Raw genomic sequence first — 19,941 nt, forward strand, 5'->3', positions numbered from 1 at the left:
AGGACTTATACTTTTTGAGTAACAAGCATTTGTTTGATGAGAGCGCTAGAGTGGAGATAAATACCGGCCCCATTGAATCCAATGATAATTTTCGGTGGAATTTTGGAATGAGAACTACGTTTCTAAACTGCTCGAACGGCCTCATTTTTTGACTCTGAACAATAACATGGATATGTACTTGTTCGTCAAAGTCTTCGTTCTCAACCTCAGATTTCTCACTCGCTCCCTTTCACAGGTGCAGTCATTAGTGAGGAAACGCACGTAGAGGGAGGGGCCAATGGGGGAAAAGGGGACAGTGGAAACTTTAGAGAAGCTACTTCAAAAGTATTGATCAACATTATATTTAGTGCGGTTGTTAGAGCAGAGGGTCAGTGACTCAGAGGTGTGGATAGAACTTTAACATTCACTAATAGTGATAGCGCCACCTAGTGGTCAGTGTGAGCAATGGGTCCCAAATTACTAATAATTCATCAACAACAAAACTGAAACTGAACCTCAATTTTCACTGACTCATATACACAAGGCATTTTGAAGACGAGGTCATATGCTTATACAACAGTAGTTGTTAAAAAGGTCAACTACGAGTATATCCTCAACATTCTGACTTCATTCTCGAAATCCAAATCTAAATTTATTAATCATTCACTGATTTATCCCCAACATTTAGAATTTATTCTCCAAATACAACGGGAAAACATGTTTTCACAATTTTATTATTTTATTCATTTCATATTACAACTTAGCTATGAATTTATAACTGAAAATATAACTAAAATATAATATATATATAATATATAATATAATATAACTACAATTTAAAATGTATAACTAAAAATATTTACGTCTTTCGTGTAAAATTCTGAGTTTTCTCAGAAGGGTGGCTGGCGTCTCCCTTAGGGATAGGGTGAGAAGCTCAGTCATCCGTGAGGAACTCGGATTAGAGCCGCTGCTCCTTTACTTAGAAAGGAGTCAGCTGGTAAGGATGCCCACTGGGCGCCTCCCTTGGCAGGTTTTTCAGGCACGTCCAGTGGGGAGGAGACCTCGGGGAAGACCCAGGACTAGGTGGAGAGATTATATCTCAACACTGGCCTGGGAACGCCTCGGGATCCCCCCGTCAGAGCTGGTCAATGTGGCCCGGGAAAGGGAAGTCTGGGGCCCCCTGCTTGAGCTGCTCCCCCCGCGACCCGACCCCGGATAAGCGGATGACGATGATTGAGTGAGTGAGTGAGTGTGTAAAATTAGGACTTATTCCCTCAGAATATTACCACTTTATTCTCAAAATACATTTTCTTTGTACTTCTGGCCCTAGTACTATGTTATTATATTTTGGAGTTCTGGTATTTAGCAGTTTTTTAGGCTGCTTTTGCCAAGAGACCTGAAAACCCTGACTTGTTTACATTCGTTCCTGTGTGTTTTATGTTTGGCACCACTGACCCTCCATAGCTCTGACTCACTTTCGTTTCCTCACATGTATAGGTTTCGTTTTCCCTCTGTGACGTCACAGGAGGACTAAGGTTCAGTTTTGTTTCTCTGTCACAGCTGCAGAGGTTTAAAAGAGCCGGAGCTGCGGGACACGCCTCACATGCACCATGTTTTCCTGGGGAGAGGACTGTCACCGGGTCTTCTGGTCCAAACAGCCCCCTGTGGACGGGTCAACAGAGGCCAGGGTTCACCAGTTTAACCCGGGTTATCTCATCCGGGGCCTGTCTGCGGGACACAGTGTGCTCAGCTTCATCAAGACCAACGGAGATGCTTTTATCATCCGGACACATGAGAACAAGGAGGGAAGAAGACTCCGAGGGAAACAGAGTGAGAAACAGCTGCTGCTATTTATCTTTACTCTTTTTAAACCTGCTCACTTTATTAATATATTATGTTATCTTTCATATAACTGTCTCTCTCATATCTTCCTCCTTTGTTCACTTTTATTATTTCTTTTGCTATGAGATGTTTAGTTAAATTCTGACAAACAGGTGGTAGATCCACAGGTAGAGATCTGGGACCCCCTGCTGGTGGGTTGGGGCTTGGGGGGAGGCCTCTCCTATGCGAGGGGGGGGGCTGCTTCATCCTCTTGACACTAAAACCAGTTCATCTCTTACCTGTGATGCTCCCAGTGAACCAGCCTCCTCCCGGTTCCTCTGTATGAGCCGCTGTGGTTTGTGTCCTCAGAGTTCGTGGAGTGCGGAGAGAAGATCCAGGCTGTGAGCTGCACTGATGACGTAGTGTCCCTGCTGACTGACAGCGGCTCGGTCCTCTGTGTGGACACCACGCGCCCCCCCTTCACACCAAGGTCAGAGACACCAGGTGTTTTCTGCTCAGCCTCAAATGAAGATATGGAATTGTTATAATAACAATACTTGTCATTGTTATTACAGTATGTACCATGATGATTAGTTTCTGTTCTGTTTTCTCAGGCCGATGAAGGAGTTGTGTAACATACCTGTTTGTCAGGTGGCGTGTGGGAGTCAACACTCAGTCGCCCTGACTCACGGTAGAGTGACACCACACTGATGACATCACAAATACATTGATTGAGATCATAGAGTTTATACAAAGATCATAGATTGTAAATACAGATTCATTTGATCTGCACAGTGGCCTCGGCTGTACATCATGATGTCACAACTCATTTTAAATTAACAATTAAAACCCAAATGATAAGAAACCTGGAGACACGTCATGTGTCCATCTTTATTTACAATCATTGATAAAGATGAACGACATGACAGCTTCACACCGCCACCTGGTGGACGGCCACAGTACAGGTCATAAAGCTCACCTCCTCCGTGTCGGTTGATGGGACATGGACCAAACTAATCTCACAGGTGGTTTCTCCACAGATGGCCGGGTGTACACGTGGGGTCAGGACTCCAGGGGCCAGCTGGGTCTGGGCCAGGGGAAGCCCTTCGCCAACTCACCCCAGCAGCTCCGCTCCCTGTCGTCGACCCCACTGGTTCAGGTCGCCGCGGGGGGGGAGCAGAGCTTCGCCCTCTCTGTCAGTGGAGGTGTGTTCGGCTGGGGAAGAAATGACCGTGGGCAGCTCGGGCTGGGAGACACAACAGGTGCTGTACCGTGAAAGGATCTATAAGTGGAAATTGAATATAAAATAATCCTAATGTGTTTTATCTAAATCGTAGGAATTGTTGTTTTCTTTACCCTAGAACGAGCCCTTTATATTTAAATACTTTATATTTAAATACTTTCTATTTACATCAGGAGCGGGTCCTCTCTAAGGAGAGGCTGCAACATGCAACTTCACCACTAGATGTCACTACATTCTACACACTGAGCCTTTAAAGCTGAATTTATCAAACAGTAAGAACATTTGAAATTCATCTGTCACACGTTTTTTCATGAAAACTGTGTTGTTCATTTCTCTGCTACAGACAGACGGACACCAGCTCCAGTTAAAGGTCTGAACATGAAGGGAACTGTTCACATTTCCTGTGGGAAGGATCACACTGCTACTCTAACTAAGGTAATTTAAAAAAGCTAGTAACATAAATGTTTAGTTTAAATACTTAGAGGTTGTGTTTCTGTCGGCGTCCATAAAGATGGACGACATGAAAGCTCCCCAAAAAATGAAGCCATGTCATCTTTATCGCCACCTTGTGCCTGACTGCGGCAAATTTCATATACCTTGCCTCCTCCATGTTAGTAGATGGGATATGGACAAAACTAAAACATTGAGTATGCGTTAAATAAATTATTAGGATTTTGCATATATGTGTATTATCGGGAATTTGAACCGTTGCCCTCTGGCTGCTTCCTCAGGGTGGTGCTGTGTTTACGTTCGGCTCGGGGCAGTTCGGGCAGCTCGGGCACAACTCGTTCTCTGATCAGCTCCGTCCTCGTCTTGTTGCCCAGCTGTTGGGGGCAAAGGTCACCGAGATCGCATGTGGACTGTACAGTATACCTACTATTTATTTTTTAAAGAATTTCACTTAATCAAATATTGATGCTTGGAACTTGCTTTTAAGAAACAACGGGGATCAAAGTGTCTCTAATGATGTTTTTAATTCATTATCTCCTTAGACACCACACGTTAGTGTCCACAGACACCAGGAAGGTTTACTCCTTTGGGTGTGGAGAGCAAGGGCAGCTGGGACACGGAGGCGAGAGTCATCCGTCTGTGCCGCTCCCCGTTCAACTGCCACAAGGTTTCGATGAAGTCATGAGGGAACAATTACCTAACGTATGACAGTGATGATATTTTGACTCAGTACTTTTTTAATTCCAGGCAGCAGTGATGGTCCCGATATTAGAAACATCTTCGCAGGAGGAAACTGTTCATTTGCGACATGCTCGTCTAACGAGGTACCGACACTAATACACTGACACACTCAGGGATGGAAGGATAATAATGACCACATCAACTCAACCAGTTTATTTTGCAGGAGCCAAACACTGACGGGGTCAGTAATGCCCCACAGTTTTGTCTTGATGACATGATCCACAAATGGACGTCTGAATGTGATGCAAAAACCTGGAAAAATATAAAACAGTGAGTATATGACATGTTCTCTGTAGGTCAGGAGTTTGCTGATTAGCCTGATGGTTTCATGACTGTAACTGTAAATATATTGATCAACAAATCCAAGATCCAAACACTTGCTATTAAATCTTCACAGGGAAATCCACAGGACTTTTTCCATAGCATCTTGTATGAATCAAAGTTTCCTGGAGAAAAGGTAAACACGGAACCTCTTTGCACGACTATCCCTTCTTTTCTTATCTGGTGAATTTCTAATATAAGGAGAACTTTCACTCTCACTTCCTGGGTTTGGACCCAGCGTTGTTTTGCTTTGTGTTGTTAGAAAAGACAAACATTTCCAGACCTCATCAAAGTACCACGGCGTGAACTTGTCGCTTGCACGACTCGCTTTCAAGAGACTGGTGAGGAAGGACGATGTTTTGTCAGAGGTGCGTAACTGTTTGTTAAGTGTTGCTTTTCTAAATTTGATTGTTTTAATCAAGGGAAATGATTCCTTCTCGCAGGTGAAGTGAAAAAGTTCTTCTGAAATCCTCGGTGGAGGTAATGAGTGATCTTTTTACAACAAACAGGTGGTGGCTGCTGTCCTGAAGCTGCTTCCCTCTTTCTTGGATCCAGTGGGAGTGGAGGGGTTGAGGATCTTCTTGCTTCTCAATGATCTTCTTCACGTGATCCAGAAGCTCCATCGACCCCAGAGCACCGACCTCGCTCAGGCCGTCGCTGCTGCCGTTCTGAAGCTGTCTGCTGAGAACCTTCAGGTCATAGGTACTGTGACCACTGCACGAGCAACATCAGCAAGATACCTTTCATTTATTTTTAATTTAAGATGCAGCTCATTAAAGTATAATCCTTAAGATTTCCATGACGTCAAACCCAAATTGTAGATTCCCATGTACCTAGTGCTTACTTCTCTGTAGAGCAGTAACAACAGCGTCACTCTTTATTGTTCGCTCTCTTTACACCATATCAGAATTGAATTACATTTCTGCTCATGCAGATTAAATTGTACTTTCTTTGAGAGCAGATCAGTTTGAAATCGCAGGGAGTGTTGGAGGAAGTAGGAGATTAAGACCTGCAGGCTGCACAACTTCAAGTCTACAACCTGTTGTGCAATAATGCTTTAAAATTGAAATCATAGAATGGCTTGCCTTTCGGCATTCAATAAATTTGGTTATCAAAATAAACTAATAAAACATTAACATTAAATCATAACTTTAATTGATTAAAGTTACCTTGGGCTACTAATCTTTAAATGAAGGGAAAAGATAGCCAATTTATTGTACTATCTAGTGTACTATCTACAAATTTGGAACTCTGATTAACAATTGAATGTATAACTATAACCAAAATTACCATATACATAGTGAGCGAAGTTGAAAGATATGGAGTTCTTGACAGTGTAGAGGTTGGCAAAATTCACTTATGCAACATTAATGAAACAAACTTTTGTTAAAAAAAAACATTTATTATGAATATAATAAAGTATAAAAACACCAATTACTAACAATATGCTAACTAAACAAAGTTGTGTGTTGTGAGTGTGTGTGTCTGTGTGTTACATGCTCCCCAAAATGGCGGATGACAAAAACACCTTCCTCAGCATGCTTTCAAAATGGTAGCTGGCCAACCTAAAGTTAACAGCCCCCCTCCTTTTGAAGTGGTTTTACGACAGATAGCGGGGGAAGAGATAATTAGGTGAAGGATTATGTGTGTGTCTGTGTTGGTGCTAAATCAGAGAAAGCGTGTGAAGAGCATTACAAATATCGTATATCTTGGGCAGCCGAGAGGTCGATGATGGTGAAGTTGATGCTGAAGGAAGAATTCTCCGCAGACCCAGAACTTGCTTGTATAGTTAAAGTTTATTACACAGAAGTCTTCACAGGTCAGGACGGACTCTAGAAATCCGGAGACATTCACACGCCAATAGTGAAGCCCGCCCCGCAGGCGTCAAACACACAATATATATAGGGGTTGCCCACGCCCATGGCAACATCCCACATCCCATGGCCGAGAGGTGCACGACTACATGTGCTTGAACGTGTGACGGTCTCTGTTTTGCTCTGCTGCTATTTCTATGTACTTCACTGGAGTCAGGTTTAATGGAAGCAGTGTAACTTTATTCTGCAACCAGGAACATCTGCAACATATATGGGACAAACAGCCAGTCATCGATAGCGCGAGCACCTGCTTCTGCGTAACACGTGGTCGTATAGTGGTAGACAATTTACATTTACAACATACCTGCAACATATATGGGACAAACAGCCAGTCATCTACAAAAGAAAGTTGCATATTACTTTACAGGTTTCATACACTAACCATAAACTAACTAAAACACTAACACGAAAGAAAGACAACCTACCGATAGCGCGAGCACCTGCTTCTGCGGTAAAAACAAAGTGCGCCAGACTTAATCCCCCAGAAGCTCCCGCGATAGGTTTTCAAAATAAAAGACACGGCAAAATAAAAGAAATACATAAAAACAGTGACTGCTGTCCCACATTGAACAGGATTTAACAAACAACATATTTACACCGTTACATACACCCCTCTTAAATTCTGTTCAATCCCAGACAAATCCTGAGCATCAACAAAAAAAAATAGAAGAGAAAAAAAATTAGGAGCTGCTTAAAGTGCGAAACCAAATCACAGATGTCAAATACAGTCGATACAAATCCTCCCTGAAGGAGTGTAAAAGGATAGGGAGGTACCAAGCCCAATACCTTTTTTACAGACTAGTAGAAGATGCCATTTACATCTCCTGAACATCACACTCAAGGCAATACACAATACATACCCCAAATTCACAAAAAAACAAATACTAGTAGGACATTACCAACACAAAACTGGAATAAAAAAATAAATCCTAGTTCGTCTAAACCTCAAGTATCCTATGAAAGAAAGCAAAAACAGGATTTGAAACAGAGAAGGTGTTCTCAACCTTGTGTGACATCTCATGGATCAGTTTTTTAGGAGGTCTAACGTGTCTCCCATATCTGCTAGTAACTGAACCATCATGATCTGTATCAACACTATTAGGTTGTGTGCAAATAGCAGGAATCTCATCAACATCATCTGTTGGAGTTAATTGAGACACGCCAACTGTGTTTGAAACAGGCAAGTGAGCTACACTGACAGGGTCTAGATCTGCTGAGTTGGCTACACTGACAGGGTCTAGATCTGCTGAGTTAGCTACACTGACAAGGTCTGGATCTGGTGAGTCCATGAGCCAATCCATAGTCCGGTTGTAGCCATCCACATTATCCCTCTCCTCAGAGTCTCGACCACTTCCACATGCCACATCTGAGTCGATAAGGGAAGCAGGAGTTTCAGGCACATCCAAGGTAAGAAAGTCAACTGGGAGAAGAAGGTTCCGGTGCACAACTCTCTCTCTGTCAGTTAGAGCATCCCTTATCCTGTACACATTGATCCCAGACCTCACCGACACAACATCATATGGTGTAGAGTCCCATTTGTCAGCGAGTTTCCTCTTGCCTCTTTCACCACGGTTGGCCAGCAAAACTCGATCACCCACAGCCAGTGGAGAGCCTTTGACTTTGCGGTTATAGAGCCTGGCATGACGTGCTTGCTCATCAAGGCTGTGTTTCCGAGCCATCCGCGACGCTTCGGATAAGTCCTGCTTCAACCGAGAGACAAACTCATTCTGGCAGATCACTTTGTCATCCTGTAACACATACTGGAACATGATATCAATAGGAAGACGTGGAACCCGACCGAATGTGAGGTAAAACGGGGCAAAGCCGGTTGTCTCATGTACCGTACAGTTGTAGCAAAAAGTGAGCGTCCGCAACACCTGGGGCCATCTGGCCTTTGCTACTGGGGGAAGGGTTCTTAACATGTTCCCTAGAGTCCTGTTAAAGCGTTCTGTGACACCATTACCCATTGGGTGGTAAGGCGTGGTGTGAGACTTCCGCACCCCTGCCATATCCAAAAGTTCCTTCAGGAGCTTGCTCTCAAAATTGGCACCTTGATCCGAGTGGATCCTCTTCGGGAAGCCATAAACACAGAAGAAGTCATCCCACAGTCGGCGGGCAACGTGTTTTGCAGATTGACTCTGACAGGGGAAGGCATGTGCCATTTTGGAGAAATGATCAGTGATGACCAAAACATCAACGGTTTTCTTGTCACTCAGTTCAGCGGTCCAAAAGTCTATGCACACCAGTTCCATTGGTTCAGATGTCTGGATGCTTTCAAGGGGTGCACGGCCTTCAGGTTCGAGGGTCTTTCCAACAACACATCTCTCACATCGACGTACATGGTTGATTACGTCTCTTTCCATTCCGATCCAGAAAAACCTCTCCCTGGCGAGGGAAAGAGTTCGTGCACGGCCCTGATGACCAGCATTGTCATGGAGGCCAAGGAGAATCTGAGACTTAAGGCCATCTGGCACAATGAACTGGGACAGTTTCTTGTTCAGCCGGTGGTCTTTTTTCACCCTGCACAGAATCCCATTCTGTATTTTCAGCTTTTTCCAGTGTCGGAGAAGCTTACAGATACTATCCGGTTCAGATGCGGCCTCACGTCTGGTAGCTCTCCTTTTCCGTCGCACATAGTAGAGGACCCTGCTTATTGTTCGGTCTTGCTCCTGGAGACTCAAAAGCTGGCTCTGGGGAATTGCGGTGGAATGGTCTTCCTCAGGTAGCTGTGGTAGTGGTAGATTAGCACCGAGTAAAGCACAACCGGCATAAGCGCTCAGCGCAGCTGACACCTCATCTGAACTGATGGAACTTCCAGCAGGCTGAATAACAGGATCAGCAACAGGGTCCTGTGTCTTTGACCTTGTGCCTTGGAAAATCTGACAGTTGTTTGTAAGCCGAAAAGCATCTTGCACTGTACCCTTAACAACGCCATTTACCTCATCCAATAGTGCTACATACGGCTCTTTCAACAAACGATAACCAACACATGACTGAACAAATGGTTCACGGCTCAGAGCATCTGCTACAATATTTTTAACTCCTGGAACATACTTAAGATCGAAGTTGTACGCCGCCAGCTTGGCCACCCATCTCTGTTCACATGCATCTAAGCGTGGTTTTGTCAGAATGTAGGACAAGGGGTTGTTATCTGTCCAAGCCGTAAAGTGTTTTCCCTTCAACCAATGACCAAACTTGTCGCATACAGCCCATTTTAGTGCCAAAAATTCAAGCCTATGTGCTGGATAGTTCATTTGAGACCGGGTCAGCGTCTTGCTGGCAAAGGCGACCGGACGCGCAACTGTCTCACCAGGTGATATTTGTGACAAGACAGCTCCAATGCCATCAAAAGAAGCATCAACAGCAAGGATGAAAGGTTCGTCGAAGTTTGGGTGAGCCAATGTGACACCATGAGCAAGTTCATTTTTCAGGGTTTGGAAGGATTCCTGACATGCAGCTGTCCAGTCACTTGGTGTAAGAGCTGGTGGAGCAGAGAATTTCCTCTTCGGCTTCCTGCCTTTCTTGGTCTGTGATTGAACTTGTCGCCCAGAAATGAGCCTGAACAGGGGTTTGGCTTTTGCAGAGCAGTCAGCGATGAAATGCTGATAGTAAAAGACCATGCCCAGAAAAGATCTGATCTTTTTCCAGGAGGGTGTGACACCATCACTCTCCATCAACTCTGTCTCTCCTACGTCGGCAATAACTTTCACCTTATCAGAATCTGTCTTAACTCCATCTGCACAGATGACATGCCCAAGAAACTTAACTGAGCTCTTCAGGAGATGGCATTTCTTGGGGGCCAGCTTAAGTTTGTGATTCTTCAGACGTGAAAACACCATCTCCAGACGCTCAAGGGCAAGCTGCTCATTGGGGGCGAACACCAACAAGTCGTCCAGGTAACACAGTAAGCTGCTGAAGTTTTCGTCTCCGAAGATCGACAACATCATCCGCATGAAGGTCGCAGGACTGTTACACAGACCTTGGGGCATCCTATTGTACTCATGGAGGCCAAATGGTGAGGAAAACGCTGTGTACTTCTTGTGTGCCTCATGCAGTGGTACATTGTAGAATCCAGAAGTAAGGTCCATGGTGGAAAAGAAAACATTCCCTCCAAGTGCAGCAAGGGCATCGGCTTGGTGAGGCAGTGGGTGTGCATCTTTCACAGTCTTTGCATTGAGCAATCTGAAGTCAGTACAGATGCGCAGACTTCCATCTTTCTTCCACACCAAGACCAGTGGGGATGCGTACTCACTGTGCGACTTCCGGATGATGCCTCTTTCCTCCATCTCATTGAGTGCTGTCCTCAGCTTCTCATAATGGCCTGGTGGTACTCGGCGATAGGGCAGGCGAAATGGTCTCTCATCCACGAGGTGTATTTTGTGGACGAAGTCTGTAGCCTCCCCACAGTCCATCTTGTCCCTGGAAAAGACTGACTCATACTGCTCAACAAGCTGCAAAAGTCTATCTTTCCACTGGTCAGAAACCTCACAGCCCTCTAAGTCTAAGTCTTGTAATCCCAATTTGTCTAAAGAATTTTTTCTCTGCTCAGGGGCCTTTGCTGTCACAGAGGCCTGTGTAACACTATGGTTATTGACAAACACTTTATCAGGTGAAGACAACTCCTCTACTGCGACACATGGGAAAACATCTGCAATCTTGCAGTTTCTCCTGAGAGTCACTGCCCTACTGCTAGGATTGATAAGTTTAAGAGGAACCCACCTATCGCCCCACATAGGCGTGACAACACGGCCAACCATCACATTTCTGGGCCTGGATCTTGATTGTGTCGGTTCAACAATCACTGTGCTACCTACTGATAAAGGTGCAGATGCGGGCAGTTTACCCCAGACAAGGTGTTCACGAAGGGGTTCAAGTTTAACACTCTGCCTCAACTTTACAGTGCCGATCTTGTCAGGCATGGGACCTCCCCGCCATTTCTCAGTGTTTGAGAGCAGGGACAAAAACTGGCCACATTCATCATCAGCAATGTCAACTGGTGCAGCCAGAAGTTTCCAATAGTCCTCAGACTTTTTCATCAAGTGTATTAACAGCTTGATAGCATTGCTACCGACAATCATGTCATCCACTTGTCCAGGGATGACCAGTGTTGGGATGAGCAACTTGAACCCATAAATAACCACCTCCAAATCGTAGACAGCTGTAGGGTAAACATGGTGTCCTCCAGCACCAACAACAACAATATCATCAGCAGGACTACTCTTCAAACCAGGGCATTGTAACAGAAGGCGTGAAACAGCAGTTTCACTTAGAGAACATGACATAGAGCCACTATCGATCATCGCTTTCAGTTGAACACCACCTGCGGCACAAACATCGGTGTAGAACAAGCTGTCAGATTTCTGAAGTCTGTGTGTCAATTGAAAAATAACAGTCTTTCCAGATGGTGCAAAAGAAGAAAGAGATTCACATAAGGATTCAATGTCATCACTATCACAGCTGGGAGGGTCACTATCATAATCCACACTATCCTCCCTAAGGTGCGGATCCACTAGTTTTCCTGCTGCTGATGAGTGGCTGACGACGTCCGGCCAGGACAAGCAAGCCTAGAGTGGTTCGGTGAGTGGCACTGGAAACAGAGTCTATGGTCACGACAGTGGGTAAAGGTGGAGTGAGCAGCATCATGACAAACAGAACAAGGCATTTCATGTAACCCTTCAATCCTAGGCCGCCGTGGGCCAGACTGTCTGGCTGGGCCCGAATGAACAGGTTTCTGAAGGAGCACCTTCTCCAGCACGCTAATAAGGCGTTCCAGGGTAGCAGAGTCCGTGGCCTGCGACTGCGGTGAGCCCTGCCCCCCAGTAGCTGTCGGCTTGGCAGTGTGTTGCGTGTTCATTGTTACTCTCTCCTTAGTTGCCTTGCTCAGTGTGGAGGTCAAACCTGAATGATACTCATACAAAATGTCCTGAACTTCATTAGCAGTCCACTTTTCCATCGTCTTGGAACGAAAGGTCATAGAAAGTTCAGGAGAGGGACAGTTTCTTATAAACATGCGCGTCACCTCAGTACCAGGACAGTCAAGTGATTTGCCCTGCTCTTTAAGACGTTCAATGGCAAGGTCAACGGCGCGGTGCAGCCTGAGCCAGTAGTCAAATGCACCCTCATCTTTCTCAGGCAAGGTGGTGTAAAAGTCAGCTAATGGGAGTGGTGAGCATGGAGCTGAGTCAAAGTGCCTTCGAAGGAGACCATAGATAGCCTCAGGGTCACGGGTGAGGTCAATGTCACTGTTCCTGGTACCAAACTTTACAACATCTCTAGCTTTGCCTCTAAGATGAATGAGGATCTCCTCGGCTTGTTCCTCAGATCTCAGATTACCTCTCTTAATAAAAGCCCTCATGAGATCCTCCCATTCTCTCACAGAAACAGGGTCAGAGCTGTCCCCTCTGAAGCATGGTGGATCTTTCAGCTTTCTGTGAGACACAAGCTGCACATGGGAGGCATCTAGCATGTTTGAAGTTGACATGTCATCTTTGGGCGGTGGGGTGAAAGCATTGGTTAAAGGGGCGCTAACAGATGGGCTAAGTTGCGTCATAATGTTCTGTAATACCTTCTGGCTAACCTGCTGGATCACATCTCCCATCTGACTGACAATTTCAGTGGCCAGAGCATCAGGGCTACTAATAGTCGAACTGGCGTTTTGAGACTCATGTGTAATTACATTATCATGCCCCCGAACAGGAGTTTCAAATTGCAAGAACTTAGGAGAACTCAATAATCCTCTTCCCCTTCCCCTGCCAAAGCTATGGGGCGTGCTAATATCTTCCCCACTAGCACTCATCATTAAACAAAAAAAATATACAGTACCAGAAATAAAAATGAAACACTCAAAATGTAAAAAGTTAAACACAGACGAGTGGCGAAAAGAAAAAAAAACTTAATATATGTGCATTCAGCTTAACACAAATCGAGTTACATGTCCACCTGGTCACACAGAGAAGATCAGCAGCAGCAGAACAATCCCCAGATCGGCGCTGAAGAATCCACCATCCAGCAGGAGAATCGACGGGTCACGGCACCAATGTGACGGTCTCTGTTTTGCTCTGCTGCTATTTCTATGTACTTCACTGGAGTCAGGTTTAATGGAAGCAGTGTAACTTTATTCTGCAACCAGGAACATCTGCAACATATATGGGACAAACAGCCAGTCATCGATAGCGCGAGCACCTGCTTCTGCGTAACACGTGGTCGTATAGTGGTAGACAATTTACATTTACAACATACCTGCAACATATATGGGACAAACAGCCAGTCATCTACAAAAGAAAGTTGCATATTACTTTACAGGTTTCATACACTAACCATAAACTAACTAAAACACTAACACGAAAGAAAGACAACCTACCGATAGCGCGAGCACCTGCTTCTGCGGTAAAAACAAAGTGCGCCAGACTTAATCCCCCAGAAGCTCCCGCGATAGGTTTTCAAAATAAAAGACACGGCAAAATAAAAGAAATACATAAAAACAGTGACTGCTGTCCCACATTGAACAGGATTTAACAAACAACATATTTACACCGTTACAAACGCATAACATGTAAATGTAAGGATGAATTCATAACGACATGCCTCGTGCTTAATAGAAGAAAACCCATTTTCTACACTCATCCATTAAGGGGTCAAAGATCATACCCTAGGGGAGAGAACTGACAAGAAATGCATAGAAGAACTACTGAGAGTCTAAAGATGGCGGCGGCATGCTTAAACATGTGATTCTGGTTCATACTAAGGTTAAAAGTAGCAGAATATACTACACAAACTACCATTACTTTCGAATAACAACACATATCAAACTCATAAACATCACACAGAATTGAATAAACACTCTTGCTTAGCCTAGTATAATTATTAAACCCAGTTGTGTTACCCGTCCGTCGAAAGGGGAAAAAGGAAGTTGCAGTTCAGTTTGCAGTTCTGTGAAGTCTTCATGGCTGGTTGTGTGGTTTCTGCCTTCGCTGTTCTGTTGAGCTTTGTAGCTCAGATGCTGGTTGAAGTTTTCCTGCAGGACATCGAGTCGCAGCCAGGAGTTTAGTAGAGCTTGAGTTGCGAGGAGGTTTCCTTGCTAAGATGAGCTGGAAGCTGCAGCTTTGCTCTCCTCTCGAAGAGTTGGATGGAAAAAGAAGATCTGAGCTGGGAAGCCAAGTTTCTCCCCTTGGCGATGCAGGAGAAGAAAGGCTGGACAATCGCCACAGAGATTGTAGAAAGAGAGAAAAGAGGAGGAGAAGTGGCCTTATATTGGCCTGGGACCTAACAGGTCAAGGGGTCCAGAGTGACCAATAGCAGTTGACCCTTGTGGATTTTCACACCTCTGTGTGAAGTTGTCCGGGAACAAAGGACTTGCTGCATCCTGGAAGACTGAGGTCTGGAGGCTTTCTGCGGAAAAAAGAACATGTGGTTTCAGGCTTTGAATACCCATGAAGGCCGAAGAGGAGGCCTTTGGTTTCACAAAAACCATGTCCCAACAAACCTGAACTGAATGTTTCTAGCTTCAATGGTGTGAAGGTGCAATATGTCCTTGACGTCTGCTGAGTTGTGAAATGTCCATGTTGTCTTCCTCAGGAAACTGGTGGACGACACTGTCAGCCTCCACCATATCTGCATATGTTAGGGTTTGGAAGAAAGCCCTCTCAGACATGCTGCCCTCAAGCCTTGTTCTTCCCCGCTCCAGCTTCAGAAATCTGTTACAAGTCCTCCAGTACATGTACAATGTTAGTATGCCTCAATACTTATCTTTTCAATAAATATTACTCAGCATAATCCCAATCTACGGAGCCCCGGAAGGGTCAAGTGAAAGTAAAGAATTCTTGCCATGACCCTTCGGGGCGCCGTACTAATCTTGCACACTTTTTCTACAAAATTAAGCTTGTTTACTTTATATATTTGTTTACTAAATGAATAAAACCTCTGTGTTAAAGGCAAACAGCAGGATCTCAGAGTCTCAAAGGCTGCCAGACAGCGACTTCTATTTGCTCATGGACCAAAACTTTCTTTGCGAGGATCTGCGTCAATGGATTTCCAAGACGAAACGCAAGGTATCTATTCATGTAAAAACAGAATGGTTGCCACCAAAATGTATATTTACACATACATTGTGTGTACTCTCTCTTTTCCTTCTAGGGGATGGATGATGAGACTCTTATCCTGGGTAGATTTCCAATAGTGATGGATCTGAAATCAAAGAAATGGATTCTTGATGTGTATGCTACAACCACCAAGGTAACAGGTCCTGAGCTGAGTCTCATGAGAAAAAGTTTTTATGCTCAACACAAGGGTCGAGAAACCTCAAAGAAATTCCCTTTTTATCAGCGTGTGTCGTATTGTTGGTGCACGATAAACTAGTTTTACCAGGGTTAGGGTTACTTTTAGGTTTCCTCTGGAAACACTACCGTTGTCGTTTTCTCTATTTGCTGCGCGTTTCTGTAATGTGTTGTGTTCTGTTGTGAAATTGATGAAGATGTTTACTTACTTTTCGTGTTTTGTCACACAAGTTGCAGTGTGTCGATTGATCCATTCACTTTGCAGACAAAAGCCAGTTCAGCGTTGGATGTGAATCTATGACCAGTGATATTTTTATCTTCATTGTAGATGGAATCAGTCGGTCAGATCGGGTGGGATTTCTACTGCAGGTATGGACCAAGTTGTCCGTTTGCTCAAGACGCACTTTTTAAACTGAAGCTGAGACGAGCATCCATTTCAGAAGACACTTTTGAACAACTGGATGCTGTTCTTGACAAGGAATACAAAAAAATACTTGAGGTATATGTGATCGCCGTAGCATGGCCAGAATTTGCATTATGAAATTGTCTACTCTGATATAAGTTACAAACTTTGTGCTTTGGTCTTCTAGGTATTTTTTGATCAGAACATTGAGCAAGACAATGTCAACATCAAAGACTTTTTTCATGACGTCTTTCACGAGCTGGTGTCCGACGAATCTGGGATGTTCACTTTCAATGACTCCGGAACACTTGCATGGTTTCCTTCCAACGTAAGTTTTCAAATCCACATACAGGAAAACAAATATTCACTTCATACTTTAACTCTTCTTAGAACATTCATCAGTTCAGTATTTAATATGTCACTACAGTGGATTCATGGGTTTAATTGTCACTTCCATCAACACCAGGCAACACACGACCACCACAGGTACTTCCTGTTCGGAGTTCTGTGTGGATTGGCTTTGCACAACCAGTGCATCATATACCTACCGTTCTCAATGGCTCTGTTCAAGAAGCTGCTCGGTGTGAAGCCTTCGCTGGAGGACCTAATGGAATTCAGTCCGGACGTCGGAAAGTAAGTGAAAATATATATAAATTCAAATCACATTTTTGCTGTAGGGCTCACTGTAATACTTCTCTTAGAGTACAACGTAAACATTGTGGAATCTCATTGATGCTTGAATATTGCTGCTTTTGTTGTGTTTGTAGGAGTCTGCTGTCCATCCTGGAGGAATATGGGGACAAAGAGTTGGAAAGCCTAGGCTTGGATTTTTCAGTAGGTTATTTACAGATGGTCAATAACTGACCTCATTTATCCTCTTTCTGATCAACTGATTTATATCAGTTCCCAAAGCAGTGATATCGTTCTTCTTTCTAAACAGATCAGCTGGGATGGGACAGAAGTTGACCTTGATCCCACAAACCCTGAAAAAACTGTGACAAGTCAAAACAAGTAAGGACCATGGAAGCAGTTTAATGTCACTTTCATCTATTTTGTGCCACAATACAAAATTAAGAAGCCCCTTTAAAACATGTTTGTCAATTTTACTGTGGTACAATTTACCTTGAGGCTGATTTATGTATGAAATTAGATTAGCCATTTAAAGGATGAAACCATCACTGCACACGTTTTCATTTCCTTTGCTTCGGCATGGTTGTTAAGAAATCCAATCCACTAGAGGGCAGCGCAGAATTTTCTGACAACAAGATCTATGACTATGGTTTAAGAGATTGTGATTATTAATGGCCTGGCATCAAAGTTCATCAACTCGCCATAACACACGAAACTGCTGTAACTTCCGTGTTCAAGGTTCAACCTCCCTCAAACTACATGTGTGTATCAACAGACCCCCCCCTGAAGATATTCAGATGATTATTTGGAATGGGCGTGGCAAAATAACTGACTAACGCCCCCTAAAGGGCAGCCCCGGCACTGCGATTGGCCGACATCTACAGAAATCGATAGGGACATGTGTCTTTTCATGACAAATAAGTCTCTTTTTATTTTTGATATTGTTGATTACAACCAAGAGGAAACATGTAAAAAGAAAAAAATAGGGCCCAGAATTGATCCTTGAGGTACACCAAAAGTACACTTTTAAGTGAAAGAGGGCACATCATGATTTACGAGTTGCATGCATCTGTTTGTTGGATTAAAACTTAGTATCTGCTTAACAGGAAAGAGTTTGTGGACGCCTACGTGTATCACGCCTTCAACACATCTGTGGAGAGTGTGTTTCTGGAGTTCAAGAGAGGCTTCTACACGGTTTTCAACCAGGACTTGTTGAAGGTTTTGCGGCCAAAGGAGCTGAAGGAAGTCCTGCAGGGCAAAGACTTCTGTGACTGGAAAACGTTGAAACAAGTAGAATCAAAACAAGAGCTTCTTGTGTTCCTGTGTTCTCTACAACTACAACTAATTAATCACATTTTCATTTGCCTGATTTGAATCCTACAAATGATTACGACAGCAAGTTATTCTAACAACATCTTTCCCTCTAATTAGAACACACTGTACGAGTGGCCGTACCAGGTTGACCACCCCAACATGCAGATGTTTTGGGAGGTTTTTGATGACTTAACCGAGGATCAGAAGAAGAAGCTCCTATGTAAGTATTAAAATATAAAATGTTAAACTATCACAATCAAGACAGATAAATTAAATTTATATTACAGATGTACTAGACTAGACTTGCTATATGTGCTCAGAATGAAGGGAGAGTTATTTGGTCATTTTATCTGATCAAGCAGAGATAGAGTCAATCTAGAGTCAGGAACATTTTAGTATTCACTTTTCTGTTTAGTGTACGATGACGATAGAATCGATAAACTAATGAAGAGAATTGAAAGCTTTATACTGAGGATATCACCAAAATAAATGAATTAAAGAATCTTTTTGTTTACCACTTCTCTCTCCTCAAGGGTTTGTGACCGGTTTTGAAAGGTTGCCCATTCTTGGCAATAAAATCATGACCATCAGGCTCAAGTGCGTCGGTGATGTCTCTCAGGACCAGTTCTACCCTGAAACACACACGTGTTACCATTATCTGGATCTGCCCCTATACTCAACCAGGGAGATTATGAAAACCAAGCTGACAGAGGCTCTGAGCAACAGTAGAAGAAGCTACAAGTGAGGGTGGAACTCTGCCGCAAGTATTCTGCACTGAACAGAGGGCGGAACGTAGTGAAAACACTTTATAAATCGACCAAACACCATCCATTGTACTGTACCTGCACCTGTGTACTGGCCCACATGACAGGCTTACATTTCTTAAGAGGGCGAGTGGACTAAGTGGTTGTATAAAAAAAAAACAAGCCTCAAAGTTAAAATATATATATGTAGGGGTGATAAATATTTTTGTGTATGTTTTTCTAGGTACATTATTTAATTCAACTGCAAACTTGACATGGGAACTTGTAGAAAATACATGTGTGTGTGCACAGCAGTCACTTTCAATGCCTATTATATATTAATTGTTCAAACATTTTATTAGGTGGCCTGCATTAACTGTAAAGAAAAGGTTCTATTAGTGCCAATCTGCGAAAGAAATGTTTACTCTCTGTGAGGCTGTGTCTGGGCGATAAATCAAGAAAGGAGATCCAATATGCTTTGAGTGCCTTAAATGCCGTAAAGCTTTTAATTGATCCAAGTCTTTCAGAGCATTAAAAAGGAAATTAACAGCACCTTACAAACTCTTTAATGGCGGCCAGCAACAAATGAGGCTTCCTCCGTCACCCCGTCTCCATTCATGCACTAACCAGGGAACAGGTGACGTTTATCCTCCTACACCATGTGACCTGATTGTGACCTATTGCTCGAACGATGACCATTCTTAGATATATGTGATTTAACGATATTGATATTGTCTGTAAAGTGTTGACTGGATTTCTCAGGTTGGATGTAGAGCAATATTTTAAGTATTTTTCATAATCGTTGGGTTTTTGTTTATTTATTTTAATTGAGTAACAACTGCTGTCATCCTTCGATTGTGCAAATGTCCATGTGTTCACTGTTATTCTTTTCTTTCTTTCTCTTTTTCTATGCTTGTTATGTTTGGAAATTCTGGATTTACACTCGTGTGGAAAATAATAAAAGAAATCTGACATTTGTTTGAGTAAGTCGTTATAAGTCGTTAATAATATGGATATGTACTTGTTCGAAGTCTTCGTTCTCATGACCTCACTCGCTCCCTTTCACAGGTGCAGTCATTAGTGAGGAAACGCACGTAGAGGGAGGGGGCAATGGGGGAAAAGGGGACAGTGGAAACTTTAGAGAAGCTAC

At 43.5% G+C, this 19,941-nt stretch overlaps 1 protein-coding gene across 2 annotated transcripts; it reads left to right on the plus strand.

Moving 5' to 3' along the window:
* The first annotated feature begins 1,541 nt into the window (after positions 1-1,541).
* On the plus strand, positions 1,542-19,768 carry LOC133955801 (probable E3 ubiquitin-protein ligase HERC4). Of its 2 annotated transcripts, none has more exons than XM_062390825.1 (23): positions 1,542-1,809; positions 2,170-2,290; positions 2,415-2,491; positions 2,841-3,062; positions 3,387-3,478; positions 3,775-3,905; positions 4,036-4,160; positions 4,241-4,317; positions 4,398-4,504; positions 4,632-4,691; positions 4,794-4,923; positions 5,065-5,257; positions 15,004-15,152; positions 15,360-15,476; positions 15,562-15,660; positions 16,030-16,200; positions 16,292-16,432; positions 16,571-16,737; positions 16,872-16,938; positions 17,045-17,115; positions 17,841-18,024; positions 18,166-18,268; positions 18,582-19,768. In XM_062390825.1, the coding sequence occupies exons 1-23, from the start codon at positions 1,590-1,592 to the stop codon at positions 18,791-18,793; spliced, it is 3,036 nt and encodes a 1,011-aa protein (XP_062246809.1). In that variant the 5' UTR covers positions 1,542-1,589; the 3' UTR covers positions 18,794-19,768. The 2 variants fall into 2 exon arrangements, with proteins under 2 accessions (XP_062246809.1, XP_062246810.1); XM_062390826.1 differs by having other exon boundaries at positions 1,543-1,809; positions 4,818-4,923.
* The last annotated feature ends 173 nt before the right edge of the window (positions 19,769-19,941 follow it).

Source organism: Platichthys flesus, chromosome 6, assembly GCF_949316205.1.
Source record: "Platichthys flesus chromosome 6, fPlaFle2.1, whole genome shotgun sequence".
NCBI lineage: Eukaryota > Metazoa > Chordata > Actinopteri > Pleuronectiformes > Pleuronectidae > Platichthys > Platichthys flesus.

Excerpts from the sequence above, each read along its gene's own strand:
- LOC133955801 (XM_062390825.1), top strand. The coding sequence starts at position 1,590 with ATGTTTTCCTGGGGAGAGGACTGTCACCGGGTCTTCTGGTCCAAACAG. Across the intron at positions 2,492-2,840 it reads CTCAGTCGCCCTGACTCACG|ATGGCCGGGTGTACACGTGG; the intron begins GTAGAGTGACAC and ends GTTTCTCCACAG. Across the intron at positions 15,153-15,359 it reads TCCTCCAGTACATGTACAAT|GCAAACAGCAGGATCTCAGA; the intron begins GTTAGTATGCCT and ends TCTGTGTTAAAG.